General features: G+C 40.5%; 1 protein-coding gene across 2 annotated transcripts in view; it reads left to right on the top strand.

Annotated features, from left to right (window-relative positions):
* The window catches only part of LOC124612714 (cell division cycle protein 16 homolog), a 207,658-nt gene that overhangs the window by 127,295 nt on the left and 65,110 nt on the right, over window positions 1-15,253 (top strand). For both annotated transcript variants that reach the window (XM_047141067.1, XM_047141068.1), the window contains exon 7: window positions 12,588-12,677. In XM_047141067.1, coding sequence (XP_046997023.1) covers window positions 12,588-12,677 — 90 coding nt within the window. The remainder of the gene's footprint in view (window positions 1-12,587; window positions 12,678-15,253) is intronic.

Genomic DNA, 15,253 nt, shown 5'->3' with positions numbered 1-15,253 from the left:
ACAATAATGTGGAGCAATTTATGCATGATACGTACCCAGTAGATGCACTGTTTTTGTCTATAACCAACAGAAATGTACTCCATACTTGGCTTTGTAGACCTTCCTGTTTCTTCAATGTGTAAACATTGGTTTCAATCTTATGCCTTGACCTTCCCGTTTCTTCAATGTGTAAACATTGGTTTCAATCTTACATCTTACTGCACTGGCTTCCTCGCACTGCATGATTGCAGAGAGAGACACACCACAAATGAGAAGCCCGTACTGGCTGCAGTCTCACACAGATAATGACACGTGTAACGTGTTTGAAGTTACGTGCTACGGATTCGGTCACGGCTTGTATGCTCGGTCACTAAAACTAGTGCAGGCAGCCTATCCAGTTAGGGTGTGCTCACCCCATCTCATATTTTGTGCTCGCTTACTCGGTCATGCAGGACTCTAGCCTGGGCATTGAGTCAAACAGAGCTTGGATGTCGTGTACAGGTACAGCTGCCCATGCAGCTTCAAAACAATACCACAGATCATCAAGAGTAGTGACTGGCGTATTGTGACAAGCCAGTTGCTCAGCCACCATTGGCCAAACGTTTTCAGTTGGTGAGAGATCTGGAGAATGTGCTGGCCAGGGCAGCAGTCGAACATTTTCTGTATCCAGAAAGGCCCGTACAGGACTGGCAACATGTGGTCGTGCATTATCCTGCTGAAATGTAGGGTTTCACAGGGATCGAATAAAGGATAGAGCCACGGGTCATAACACATCTGAAATGTAACGTCCACTGTTCAAAGTGCCGTCAATGTGAACAAGAGGTGACCGAGACGTGTAACCAATGGCACCCCATACCATCACGCCAGATGATACGCCAGTATGGCGATGACGAATACTTGCTTCCAATGTGCGTTCACCGTGATGTCGCCAAACATGGATGCGACCATCATGATGCTGTAAACAGAACTTGGATTCATCCGAATAAATGACGTTTTGCCATTTGTGCACCCAGGTTTGTTGTTGAGTACACCATCACAGGCACTCCTGTCTGTGATGCAGTGTCAAGGGCAACCGCAGCCTTGGTCTCCAAGCTGATAGTCCATACTGCTGCAAACGTCGTCGAACTGTTCAAGCAGATGGTTGTTGTCTTGCAAACGTCACCATCTGTTGACTGAGGGATCGAGACATGGCTGCACGATCCGTTACAGCCATGTGGATAAGATGCCTGTCATCTCGACTGCTAGTGATATGAGGCCGTTGGGATCCAACACGGAATTCCGTATGATCCTCCTGAACCCACCGATTCCATATTCTGCTAACAGTCATTGGATCTCGACCAGCGCAAGCAGCAATGTCGCGATACGGTAAACCGCTATCGCGATAGGCTACAATCCGACCTTTATCAGAGTCAGAAACATGATGGTACGCATTTCTCCTCCTTACACGAGGCATCACAATGACGTTTCACCAGGCAACGCCGGTCAACTGCTGTTTGTGTATGAGAAATCGATTGGAAACTTTCCTCATGTCAGCACGTTGTAGGTGTCGCCACTGGCGCCAACTTTGTGTGAATGCTCTGAAAAGCTAATCATTTGCATACCACAGCATCTTCTTCCTGTCGGTTAAATTTCGCGTCTTTAGCACATCATCTTCGTGGTGTAACAATTTTAATGGCCAGTAGTGTATTACACAAAGCTCTTCACTAAAAAAAATAATGCAAGCAAGCTACTGCACATGAAATAATTTATTAGAATCTTTATGTGAATGGAGGAGGAGATGCTAATTGTACCTGTAATTACTTCTAACCACACACACACAAACTGCTTCCCCTGGCCTGGTATAGGTTTATAGATGACATCTTTGTGGTCTGGACTCATGGTGAAGAAACACTCCTTAATTTCCTCCATAACCTCAACTCCTTTTCAAATCTGAATTTCACCTGGTCCTTCTCCAAAACCCAAGCCACCTTCCTGGATGTTGACCTTCATCTTGTTGAAGCTCACATCCACACCTCTGTCCATATCAAACCCACAAACAAACAACAGTACCTTCACTTTGATAGCTGCCATCCATTCCACATCAAACGCTCCCTTCCCTACAGCCTAGGTATTCGTGGCGAAAGTATCTGCTCAAGTGACGAATCCCTCAACAATTACACCAATAACCTGACCAGTGCTTTCCTCTCCCGCAACTATCCTGCAGAACTTGTCCACAAACAGATCTCCCGAGCAATACATTCCTTCCCGTCCAACAACAATGTTCCTACCCCCAGACCACACAGAAGCATCCCCCTTGTCACCCAATATTATCCTGGCCTCGAATACATCAACAAATTACTCCGCCAGGGATATGACTTTCTCAAGTCAACCCCTGAAATGAGATCATCCCTTGACAAAATTCTCCCCACACCACCCAGAGTTGCCTTTCGTCGCCCCCCTAACCTCCGCAACATCCTTGTTAAACCCTACAATATTCCCAGACTACCTTCTCTACCCAGCAGTTCCTACCCCTGTAACCGACCCCGCTGCAAAACCTGCCCCATGTATCCCCCCACAACCACCTACTCCAGCCCCGCTACTGGTAAAACATACACAATTCAGGGCAGGGCCACGTGTGGAACTACACATGTCATTTATCAGCTGACATGCCTGCACTGCACAGCCTTTTACGTCGGAATGACAACAACTAAACTGGCTGAGCGTGAACGGACACAGACGAACTGTCCGCCTAGGAGGTGTCCAATACGCAGTAGCGGAGCATGCCCTCCAGGATAATTCTAGGGACCTAGGAACCTGCTACACTGTATGTGCCATTTGGCTTCTCCCACCCAACACCAGTCCGTCTGAACTGCGGAGATGGGAACTTGCACTCCAACACGTCCTTTCATCCCGCCATCCCCTTGGACTGAACCTACGTTAAACAACCTCACTCCCATTTACTCTTCAGTCTTCTCCTCTTTCCCTTTCCGCTTTAGCCATTCACGCATCTTTTCATCCTACATAGTTGTGTTTATCATTATACTATATACCTCTTTACTTCTGTATGCATCCTCTTTGGTTTGAAGCTGGCACAGTACTTACAGTAGAATATCTTTGGCTTCCCTCTGACAACCATGCCTCCATCCTTGCTACCCTCCCTGTTTTCCTTTCCCTGTTGCGTTATAACCGGGGTTGTGAGTAACTGAGTCCACTTTCCCTTCTTCCCTTTCTTTCCCCCTCTCTCCTCCCTGATGAAGGAACATTTGTTCCGAAAGCTAGGAACATAAATTTTCGGTTATGTTCTGTTTTTTGCGTATCTATCGGCTGTACTGAGCTGTGGCAAGTACTGGCCAGCCCTTCTATCTCTTTGTTAGTATTTGTTTAATATATATACACAAATTGTTAAATTAAACAACATTGTTGAATTTACCGAATTTTGAAAAACTGTATTTTTAAAATTCTCAAAAAAATATATTTGAAATAAACACTTTACATCTACATATTCTGAAAGTTTCAACTTGGTATGAGCATGGGATCACTATCAAAAGCAATTTTACGTTAAGAGTGGTGCTTTAAAAATTCGTAAAAACTAATTTATTTTAGATATTAGGCCTACTTCTCACCAGCTGTATGTTGTTGTAAAATGTGAAAATTAAAAATAACTTATAATTGACAAAAGGACATATGTTTTATGCTTCTGTAATTAATAAATACAAAATGAAATCTTAAAATAAATAAATAAATAAACGCAGAAAGATGAATACCTGAGATCAGACCTAAATTCAGTTAGTAGTTACTATTATTTACAAATAGGCATCCTATTAGTGCACTTCTTCATGCTTCAAACTAATCAGTCTGTTGCACATCAACATTTCTGCGCTGGATAACTTATATGTTCGCCCTGTAGCAGTTTGAGGGTTCACAATTGCCACTACTTCCCTACTGCTTATGGAAAGAATGTCTGGATGACTTGGAAATGTAAAAGATGGTGACGGTCCATGTGGATGTAAGAAACTAACTGTGATTTCATCCTTCTCCTGATTTTTTTCAAGTACACAGGTTAACCACCAGTGTCCATTATAATCACAAGAAACATATCCTTTTATGTCTTTGAACGGTATTGTATCACTGTCAGAAACTGTCACCAAGTCAATTTTATTATCATAAGAGTTTGAATACACTTTTGTTATTATTTTGTCCTTGCTAAAAGGAATAAAAGTGTGAAGTTTTTGTGTCCCTACAATTTTGCACAATTTCTCAAATCTCTCCAGAAGTTTCATTTCTTCATTTTTGTGATCTTCTTTAGTAGCATACTTGAAGTTCATTCCTTCTATTTTATACTTGGCAAACATATAAAGTTGTTTTGGTGTCATTATTTGATAACTGTATGGCCGTTGCAGACTTGCTCGAGCTGCAAGTCGTTTAACTGTTCCACCAACACCATGACTAGTTCCCTTCCCATGCGAGGTGGCTAAAAATGCCATTCAGCTTCAGTTTGGAAATCTTCTTCAAGATGGCACAGGTTGATAAAGTTCTTCCTATTTTTATAATGAGCTGCTGCTCCAGCAGAGAAATAATGTATTTTTCTTGGTATTCTACCGAATTTAACAGTCAGGAAGTCCATCAAGTACGATTGGAACAAATGCACAGCAAGAGTGTCATGTGTTAGGCATTCTGATATGATTACAAGACTTGTGTGCTCGAGTTTGTTCCCATACTTGTAATAAGCAACAATGGGATGAATCGTTGCTTGCATGTTTGTCCAGTGATAGCTTTGAACTTCGTCCTGGATGACAAAGGAGTAATTCTCAGAAAAGTCACAGATCGCTAAGACCTCGCCTTCTTTAAGTTCATCTTAAATGTTTCTGGGACAGGGCAGAATTTACATTCACCAAAATGACAAGCAGGTAATGATGGATTACATACAACTCTTGCAATGCAGTCTGGATTATTGGATTAGCTTCATCCTTTCTCAGCTGAGGAATGTTACATCCAGTCAGCATGATTTTGAAGTTTTGATGGGTAGTACACACACAGGCACTATGTGTACCACTACTTTCAGCTAAAACACAATTTTTGGGACGTAGGTCTGCAAACTTTGAAAATCCAATGTAGAGCTCTGGATGGTTGTCTTTAAAGTTCACATAAATTTCTTTCAAATTACTTAAAACCAGCCGTTTTTGCCCTTGCAGTTTTTCTCCGTTATCTCTCACAAGCACAAAATCTTTTTTTTCCCAGGCATTGCCCTGCTTATCTCAACAGAACAATAAAAGTTTCTAACAAAATCAGCAGTTGTTTGATCAAGAGTCTTGCCAGGTTTTGGGTTTGGTGAAGACAAAATTCCCTTGGCCTTCACCAAATCTTTTACTCTTTGAGCCATGTAATTTGTTACGTTTAATTCATCTCGAAACTTCTTAACACTCCAGCTTTTAGGTAAAATGGTAAGAATGTCCATCTGTTTACTTCGAGATGTACATGTACGAAATTTATCTTTTAGCTGACTGATCATCTCAGATTCTGCATGATCATGTACCTCTTCTTTTTCGGAAGGTAACAATAATACCTTTGTTACCTCTTCTTTTTCGGAAGGTAACAATAATACCTTTGTTTGAATTGTTGAAGTTAATTTAATTAGTTTTTCCTTAGGATATTTTGCTTCACAGAGTCGTTTCTTATTAATTGGCGACTCACCAACGGACTGCAAAGAAGCATTCAGCCTTTCTAAGGCCTCACTTGCTGCAATGTCTTGTACGTCACTATCCCATAAAACCTTTTCAGTTTCTTGTTTCACCACAGGATACAGTAGATCATCATTTTCTGTGCTAGACGTATCACAAATTTCTACTCGTGCAATTTTTTTGTCACACACTTTTTGATTTAAAGTTAAGAAAGGTTTTCTTGCTATCATCCAGGCCGTAAGTTTTTCTTGTAGTTATTGTGGCCCTCTTCATTAAATGGATTACAGCACAAAGCTGAAATTTTAGGCATTTTATATTTCTCAAGTGAACAAACTAATTTAAAAAAATGTTTTTGAAGTTGAATGCCCCAGATTTCTATATTCAATACTACACAATATTACTCCTCTATTCTTTCACTTCCTGTAAAAAAATATTTCATTATGTTAATAGTATGCAAACATTAACTGGTTGTAGGCATACAAACTTACAGACTCTTGTGAGGTTTGTACAAAAGTACCTTTAAGCTTGATTCAAAACACATTTCAGAGTTAATCACATTATTTCACTACAGCTGTCTCACAACAAAAGAATGTGTGGGTCACTTTCAACAATAGGTGAAAATTGCTGACAATATTAACCAGAGATAAAATACTGAATAGATTGCAGATAGCAACACCAAAGAATCATTTTATATATAATCTTTAAAATGAGAGATAGCTTCATTTTTTCTTCCCCCCCCCCCATTGGTTTTACAGCTATTAATAAATAGTTACCACTAAAGTTTAATAAGCAGTTAGTCATTTAAAAAGTACAATTTGTGGACCATGTAACAAAATCTAACACTGTAATATTTTCATGTGTAGCAAAATAATAGAAATTCACCTATCAGACTGTGATTTTGGAGAATCGTGGTAAACATAAAATTGCTTTTGATAGTGATCCCATGCTCATCCCAAGTTGAAACTTTCAGAATATGTAGATGTAAAGTGTATCTTTCACATATATTTTTTTGAGAATTTTAAAAATACAGTTTTTCAAAATTCGATAATTTCAACAATGTTGTTTTTATAAACAATATATATATATATATTGTCTGCTTGTGTCTGTATATGTGTGGATGGATGTGTGTGTGTGTGTGCGAGTGTATACCCGTCCTTTTTTCCCCCTAAGGTAAGTCTTTCCGCTCCCGGGATTGGAATGACTCCTTACCCTCTCCCTTAAAACCCACATCCTTTCGTCTTTCCCTCTCCTTCCCTCTTTCCTGATGAGGCAACAGTTTGTTGCGAAAGCTTGAATTTTGTGTGTATGTTTGTGTGTCTGTCGACCTGCCAGCACTTTCATTTGGTAAGTCACATCATCTTTGTTCTTTTTACATATATGATAAGACTTACCAAACAAAAGCGCTGGCAGGTCGATAGACACACAAACAAATACAAACATACACACAAAATCCGAGCTTTCGCAACCCCTGGTTGCTTCGTCAGGAAAGAGGGAAGGAGAGGGAAAGATGAAAGAATGGGGGTTTTAAGGGAGAGGGTAAGGAGTCATTCCAATCCCGGGAGCGGAAAGACTTACCTTAGGGGGAAAAAAGGACAGGTATACACTCGCGCGCACACACACACACATCCATCCGCACATACACAGACACAAGCAGACATTTGTAAAGGCAAAGAGTTTGGGCAGAGATGTCAGTCGAGGTGGAAGTAAAGAGGCAAAGATGTTGTTAAAAGACAGGTGACGTATGAGTGGCGGCAACTTGAAATTAGCGGAGGTTGAGGCCTGGCGGATAACGAGAAGAGAGGATATACTGAAGGGCAAGTTCCCATCTCCGGAGTTCTGACAGGTTGGTGTTAGTGGGAAGTATCCAGATAACCCGGACGGTGTAACACTGTGCCAAGATGTGCTGGCCGTGCACCAAGGCATATTTAGCCACAGGGTGATCCTCATTACCATCAAACACTGTCTGCCTGTGTCCATTCATGCGAATGGACAGTTTGTTGCAGGTCATTCCCACATAGAACGCTTCACAGTGTAGGCAGGTCAGTTGGTAAATAATGTGGGTGCTTTCACACGTGGCTCTTTCTTTGATCGTGTACACCTTCCGGGTTACAGGACTGGAGTAGGTGGTGGTGGGAGGGTGCATGAGACAGGTTTTACACCGGGGGCGGTTACAAGGGAAGGAGCCAGAGGGTAGGGAAGGTGGCTTGGGCGGCGGAAAGACACTCTTGGTGGAGTGGGGACGATTTCATGAAGGATGGATCTCATTTCATATGTAAGTCACATCATCTATAAAAGCGCTGGCAGGTCGATAGACACACAAACAAACACAAAAACACACACAAAATTCTAGATTTCGCAACCAACAGTTGCTTCATCAGGAAAGAGGGAAGGAGAGGGAAAGACGAAAGGATGTGGGTTTTAAGGGAGAGGGTAAGGAGTCATTCCAATCCCGAAAGCTAGAATTTTCCCTCTATTAAATTATATATATATATATATATATATTAGTTAATGATGTTTGGTATCATATAAAAGCTCTTTAAAAGAGCTTTCCAATGAAGTAAATTTTATTGTTCTAGCTTAATTAGAACACGAGTTATGAAGGAAACAACATTGTTCCGCGGGTCAAAAATTTGTCATTTTTTCAATTTTTGAAAGTCCATTACTCGGTAACTTTTTATCAGAAAAATGTGAAAAAATTAATTTGTGGTACTATTTATGAGTACTATATGCATACTTAATTTAATTTAAATCCAAGAGGGTAAGGTTGAAAACGTGGTTTCATTTGTTGATTTGACATGGAATGACCCTGTTTTACTGTTACCTTGCTTGTGACTCACAAGTGACTGACTATCAATTTTTTATTTCTCTTTAGCAACTTGTACTACCTGCTTTTCTTGTAAGGTGATAGCTCATTTCTTGTTGCTAATAGCATTCAGATTTCAGTGTGCCTTATCTTCGCCTCCAAACCTGTTCTGAAAGAAGTGTGTCTTTTTCTGAAAGAGCTGCCTCTTTCCTGTATGCACTTTGCGGAGCTTGCAGTCTGGCTCCATCTTCATCTCAGTCAGTTTCTATCTGAACCACAGACATTGGATGGCATAGTTAATCACAGCTCCATTTTTGTTGAAGAGATCTCTACCAGCTAGTGTGTCAAATTTAAGATCCACTTCTTCCCCACCTTATGTGGGAGGGTTGCTTCACGTGCAATCCACTTCTTGTTCACGTTATGTTAGATACAGTTCCCTTTGTCTATACCTCCCACCACCTTTAAGCTACTTTTTTGTGCCAAACCTAACTGAACACTCATCCCCCCCCCCCCCCCCCACCCCTCACCCCCCAACCACCAATGAACAAGAAGTTTCATCTGGTTGTCAGTGCCACAGCTCACAGCTGTACAAAATCGTTTTTGTTTCCATGGTCTGCTGTCAACACCAACACTTCTCTAGGTAAGGTGTAAGGCAACTATGTTGTAATTTCCTCTTTGTTTAAGAATTCATGTACACACTGTATATCTCTTGCATAGTGACCAATTCATTCACATCTGAAACATGTCACATGTTCGACTGTCTCATGGGCACTTGTGCCCAGGCAAGTTGTACTGCAATCACCTTACTACTTACAACCCATCCATTTCTTGAAAGTAACCCAAAAAATGGTAGGATCAGTATTGGCTGTTCTCTCGGACATTCTTGGACATTCGTTTATCACCACCTCTATTTCCCACTACATCTGACTCTACCTTCCTCCCTCTTTTATTGGGGTGACAGTCTTGTGCTTACGGCCCGCCCCTCTGCACAAGAAATACTTCATTCCTTCCTTTTCATTTTGTGGTGCTGCACTACCACTTTTCATACTTTTCTTCTCCCTCGCTGATACTGTCACACTTTCCTCTGCCAAAGTGAGCTGTTGCTTCTGTTAGTTATTTTTTTGGTTCAGTTGTCATAAATTTCTTGAATAAACACGTCTTCTTAGCTTCCAAATGAGCACAAGGCTGCCTGCCAACTCTGAATCTCTCGTTGCGTCTAGAATGGCTTATGTTATGCGATCCTAAATCTTGTGCTAATATGGTCTTGGTCCACTGCACGTGAAACACTTCATTCCTAGCTTTTCATTTGGCAGTGCTGCAATACTGCTTTTCATACTTTCCTTCTCTCTTGCTGAGGCCATCATGCTTTCCTATGCCAAAATGAGTTCTTGCTTCTAATAGTGTTAATTATTTCTGTGACGTGCACTATTGTTTCGGTTCAGTCATCAGAAATCCCCTGAATCGACATGTTGACTTAGCTCCTGAATGAGCGCAAGGCTACAAAAATAGCTCCTGAATGAGTGCAAGGCTACCTGCCAACTTTCTCTCTCTCATTGTGCCTAGAATGGCTTCTGAAAGCAATGTTTTATTGCCCTGAGTTGTGAGCCTTATTGTGTCATGCTTTCTACATGCTCCTGCTAGCATGCGAACATTTTGCTTGAATAATAGTCTAATGTTCTTTTACTGGCGTAATTCTCTACAATAATGGTATGTGCATCTCGTCAAGTGGCACTTAAATCTCTCTAACTAACAATTTGCTGCTTACTGAACCATCTGTTGTGGTTTTCACAAATTTCAATTTTACACTTTCACTTACAATATTTCTGTTACCATCAAATAATGGCAGTATTAACTAATGTCCTTCAGAAAAATGAACAAATGCTTGGTGAGTGACTTGCTCAATAGTGTTGTCACAGAAACTATCATCCCAATTACGTGACATGACTGCTAAGCTGATTCACATACCAAATGAAGTATTGCCACTATTCGCCATCTGCTGCTGTGCACCGTCTGCATCCTCATGCATTTCTGGCTCCCGTCTGACTGCTTTGACCCCAGGCACCCAACTGCAATGTTCATTCTGCCTTTTTCTTACATCCTCCTTTCTCTGGTGTTCACTTTACTCATGCGTTTAGCTTGTGCACTGTTATTGTTCAAGTGAAAAGCATTGTCAAAACCATTCCAATTTTTTTTTTTTTTTTTTTTTTTTTTCGGGATGTCGGACTGAGTGGACCCAATATTTCAAAAGTAATTGCTCCAGGTAATCTACGGCCATCCCCACTCCTGGCACCATAAAATGTATCTATTGTTGTGTCCAGTGAATGATCTTAGTTTGATAAGGAAATATGAATAACAATGTAAAATTGACTGCTTTCGATGTTCACTTGAGTGAATGTTCAAAGGAACAAGTACTAACTCAGTGCAGAGACAAACTTCTGCTGGAGGACATGCACAAGGTTTCGTATGGTGGTAGAGCAAGACGAAATTCTGAATTGCAGTTTGAAGCTTGACTGACACAGAGTTTACTGTCTGCCTGTTTTGCAGATAACTGAACCTGCATGGGTGATCTGCTGTGGCCTCATATGTGCACTCGCACCATCTTCCACCACCTGTGCAGTCAATGCCTAAGCCAACACTCTGTAGTGGTGACTCTGGAGACGATTGCAGCTTTCTTAGAACAAAGTAACTCCTTGTGTGAGGATACTTTCCAGCTGTGTCCTCTGGTCTTTGCTGATGGACATTACCAGCAGCTCCCACATTGCTTACCAGCATTGTTTACCACTGCATGTGCTCTGTAATACTGAGACACACCCATCAAGCACACCTGAGTCATTAACAGTTTGTTATTTGTTTGTCGATTGAAGGCTTCCACAAGTGGTACAGCAGCACTGTTTGTGTCCACTTACCTTCACTCTGCTGGTTCCTACCCTTCACATAACCCTTCGAGTGAGGTGTCGGACTGATAAACCTCTAGCTAACTCGGTTACTCTTGCTACCTCCTTTGCTCTCAGGTGTTGCATTGCCTGCAATATATCTCTTTTTAATTGAAGTCCATACTTCTCCCATTCCTTATGTCATTTGTGGGTTGAAGCCCTGGGCTTAAGACCATGAATAACACACTTTTTTGTATTAAAATGCTCGACACTCATTTAATAAACAGGTAGTACAGATCTCTCCAATATTGTTAAAATTAAATAAAACTCTTTAACTAGGCTTGTGATAATCACCAACACCTTTAAACAGACATAAAGGACATAAAGAAGAAGCTTGAAAACTAACAAAATATGTGCTCCAGAATGGGACTGAATGTAATTAAGGGATTTTCGCACACATTACTTTTTATTTTGACCAACTATGAGTGCAGAAAACCATAAGATACTGAGCACAAGATGTCAACAGTTTATATAAAGAGGCAGGCCTTAGTATTACAAGAACGAAATAACTAGCAGTGAATAAGTTCCAGCTATAATAGAGCAACTATACCAATATGTTTCCAAGCTTTATTCCATTTTTCACGCAAATAAAATACACAAACTGACATATCAAATTATTGTGCGAAGTACACATTGATCAGCTATATTGAGAAAAACTTGTACAATATTGGCAAAAGCCAAATGTTGTAACAGTAGATTTTTGAAGATAGATTGGTGGAGTTGGGTTATTACAGAGAATTAGAAAAGAGGAAATAAGAAAGAAGAATGAATATGAAGCAACAGCTACTGCTTGCTTAATGTGCTGTACAGTTTACTTACAAGGAAATCAACTTGTAGAAAATATGTCCAAAGAAGATTTCTCCATGGAGTCCAGTCTTTTAGGAGAAGTTATGAAGGACATAGATTGTAGAGAGGTGCAGGAAAACAGCTGGAGAAATATAGAGACTGTGACAAGAAGATACGAGAAATGGGCTAGATTTCTGTATGTGTTTACAAGTGCAATCATGTTATGAACACCACCTATTTGTTGTATTTACAGTGAGGTGGCACTTTAGAATTTCGCTGTGTTAATGCACAACCGAAATGTCTTCTCCAGTTGTTGTTTTTTTTGTTTTGGTAATTAGAAGTTTATAATTTATTCAAAATGTATGTTGTAGTTTTTTTGTTTTGGTAATATAATTTATTTAATTTTGTGCTATTTCTTGTCTCTTGCAGAGTTGTTTTACTTGGCACATCGCTTAGTTGACCTGTACCCAGAATCTGCTGTATCATGGTTTGCTGTTGGGTGCTATTACTACTTGATAGGTATGTGTAACTATATTTTATCTTTGTTTTGTGAGATTTCACTACATACTGAGCAACTGTAAAAGTTTTAAATTGTTCTTATTGTTTAACATTTAATTTATTAATTTTTTGATACGACCAAGAGTTGGGTAAAAACAAGTGAGGCTAACTTACAGCAGCCATGTCATCTACTACATGAAATCACTAATGTGACCAATACTTCCACAGACTACATTGTCATAAAATTGAGAACACTGCATGTCAACTGAAACATGAAGAACTTCATCTGTCTTAAGGAAAAGTTAAGATCACCATGTTATTCCTTATAGGGAAAGCATCTGGACATGTGACATTATATATTGATTGTGGAAAAGAGCTGACCCCTGTGATAATCATAGACATATGTAACAGTGGAGCATTCCATCTGCTGCCACCTAGTAATCGAAATATGCACTAGAAGAATTGCACAATTTATTGTGTGTTCAAGTAGTCACTGCAAGGGCATTATAATGGTCAATATACTTTAGAAGGAGACAATATGTGAAATGTATCAGTTGTCAGATTTTGAATTAATCTTAAAATTCCAAGAGAATATCAATGAGTCAAGGAACATACACTGTAAGGGGAGGGGGGGTGGGGGGTTTGTGTGTGTGTGTGTGTGTGTGTGTGTGTGTGTGTGTGCGTGTGTGCGTGTGTGCGCGCGCGTGCTTGCGTTGGGGGGGGGGGGGGGGGGGGGGGGTGGTGGCACAAAGGAATTGTATTATTTGAATGGGACAGAAATCAATAGATGTGATGTTCACATGCAGACAAACAGATTATTACAGTTTTGGAAAAATTTGATGACTTATTTAAGAGAAAGAGCTTCAGAAATTGAGCAAGCCAATAAAGTGATGATCCACCTCTGGCCCTTATGCACGTGGTTATTCAGCTTGATATTGATTGATAGAGTTCGTTGGATGTCCTCCAGACGGGTACTGTTCCAAATTCTGTCCAACTGGCATGTTAGATCATCAAAATCCCAAGCTCGTTGGAGAGCCCTGCCCAAAAACATACGAAATTCAGGGGACATCATGTAGGGCCTAGCAAGTGCGATGACAAGCGGTAGAAACTCTACCTGTGTCCCGGCAGGCATTACATTCCTGAAATGTAAGACCAGGATGGCTTGCCATGAAGGGCAACAAAGAGGAGGCATAGAACATTGTGTGCTGTGCTGTAAGGATGCTGTGGATGACAGCCAAAGGGGTTCTGCTGTGAAAAGAAATGGTCTCCCCAAACCATTCTTCCTGTTTGTCAGCCCATATGGCAGGTGACAGTCAGTTTGGAATCTCATTGACTGGAGCAGAACTGTTTTCAGTGATGAATCCCACTTTGAATTGAGCCCTGATGACCAGCGAAGACATGCTTGGAGATGCCCCAGACAGCATTGGGATACCAACACGACTGTCACCCGCCATACAGCCTGGCAACCTGGAATAAAGGTTTTGGGTGCAATTTGTTTTCATAGCAGGATCCCTTTGGTTGTCATCTGTGGCAGCCTTTACAGCACAGTGCTATGTCAAATATATTTTATGCCCTGTTTTGTTGCCATTCATGCCAAGTCAGCCTGGGCTTACCTTCCAGCAAGATAAAGCTCACCTGTACATGGTGAGTGTCTCTACTGCTTATCATCATGCTTGTCAAACCCTGTCTTGGTCAGCAACATTGCCAAATCTCTTTCCAATTGAGAATGTTCAAACAGCTCAGCACTTTGATGATCGACCAGGTGCACAAGTATGAAGTGCAGATTTCAGGCAACAGATATCGTGCCAGTGCAGTTTGTACTATAAAGATTTGACATTGTGCCATATTGTTGTATCTTCAACAAGTGACAGGTGCACATGAATGATAAAATGGAAAAATGTGTGCAAAGTGTTGTATTGTTGTGTTCAATATGTTGAAATTAAACCGAACAAAGAGCATTTATGGAGAGCATTAATTTTATGTTTTCATTTGAAGAATACTGCTGCTGAATCATACCAATCACTTCAAGAAGTTTATGATGAACAAGCTCCATCACAAGATATGTGTGAGTGATGATTTTGGAATTTAAAAAATGGTGACTTTGATGTTGCAAACAAGGAACATGGAAAAACGGCAATAAATATGAAGATGTATATTGGAAACATTATTGAATGAAGCTGATTTGGGAAAACAAAAACAACTTACTGAGCAATTGGGTGTTAGTCAACAAGCTGTTTCCAGTCGGCTATGAGAGACAGGAAAGATTCAGAAGACCAGTAAATGGGTACCACATGTATTGAACAACAGGCAAATGGAAAAGTGCAAAAACATATCAGATTTTGCTTGCTCAGTACAAAAAAAAGGTGATTTTTGAATCACATAACTATAGATGATGAAAAGTTGATTTATTTTGACAGTCCCAAGCACAGAAAATCATGGGTAGATCCAACACACCATCCACATTGACTGCAGTACCAAATTGCTTTGGCAGAAAGATAATACTCTGTGTTTGGTGGGACCAGAAGGCCATGGTCTATTATGAGCTGTTAAAATGTGGAGAAACAGTTAATACTAAATGTTACCAACAACAGTTCACC

Source organism: Schistocerca americana, chromosome 4 (assembly GCF_021461395.2).
Source record: "Schistocerca americana isolate TAMUIC-IGC-003095 chromosome 4, iqSchAmer2.1, whole genome shotgun sequence".
In the NCBI taxonomy this organism is placed as follows: Eukaryota; Metazoa; Arthropoda; class Insecta; order Orthoptera; family Acrididae; genus Schistocerca; species Schistocerca americana.
The sequence above is the reverse complement of the archived record's forward strand: the minus strand, read 5'-3'. Positions and strand labels throughout refer to the sequence as shown.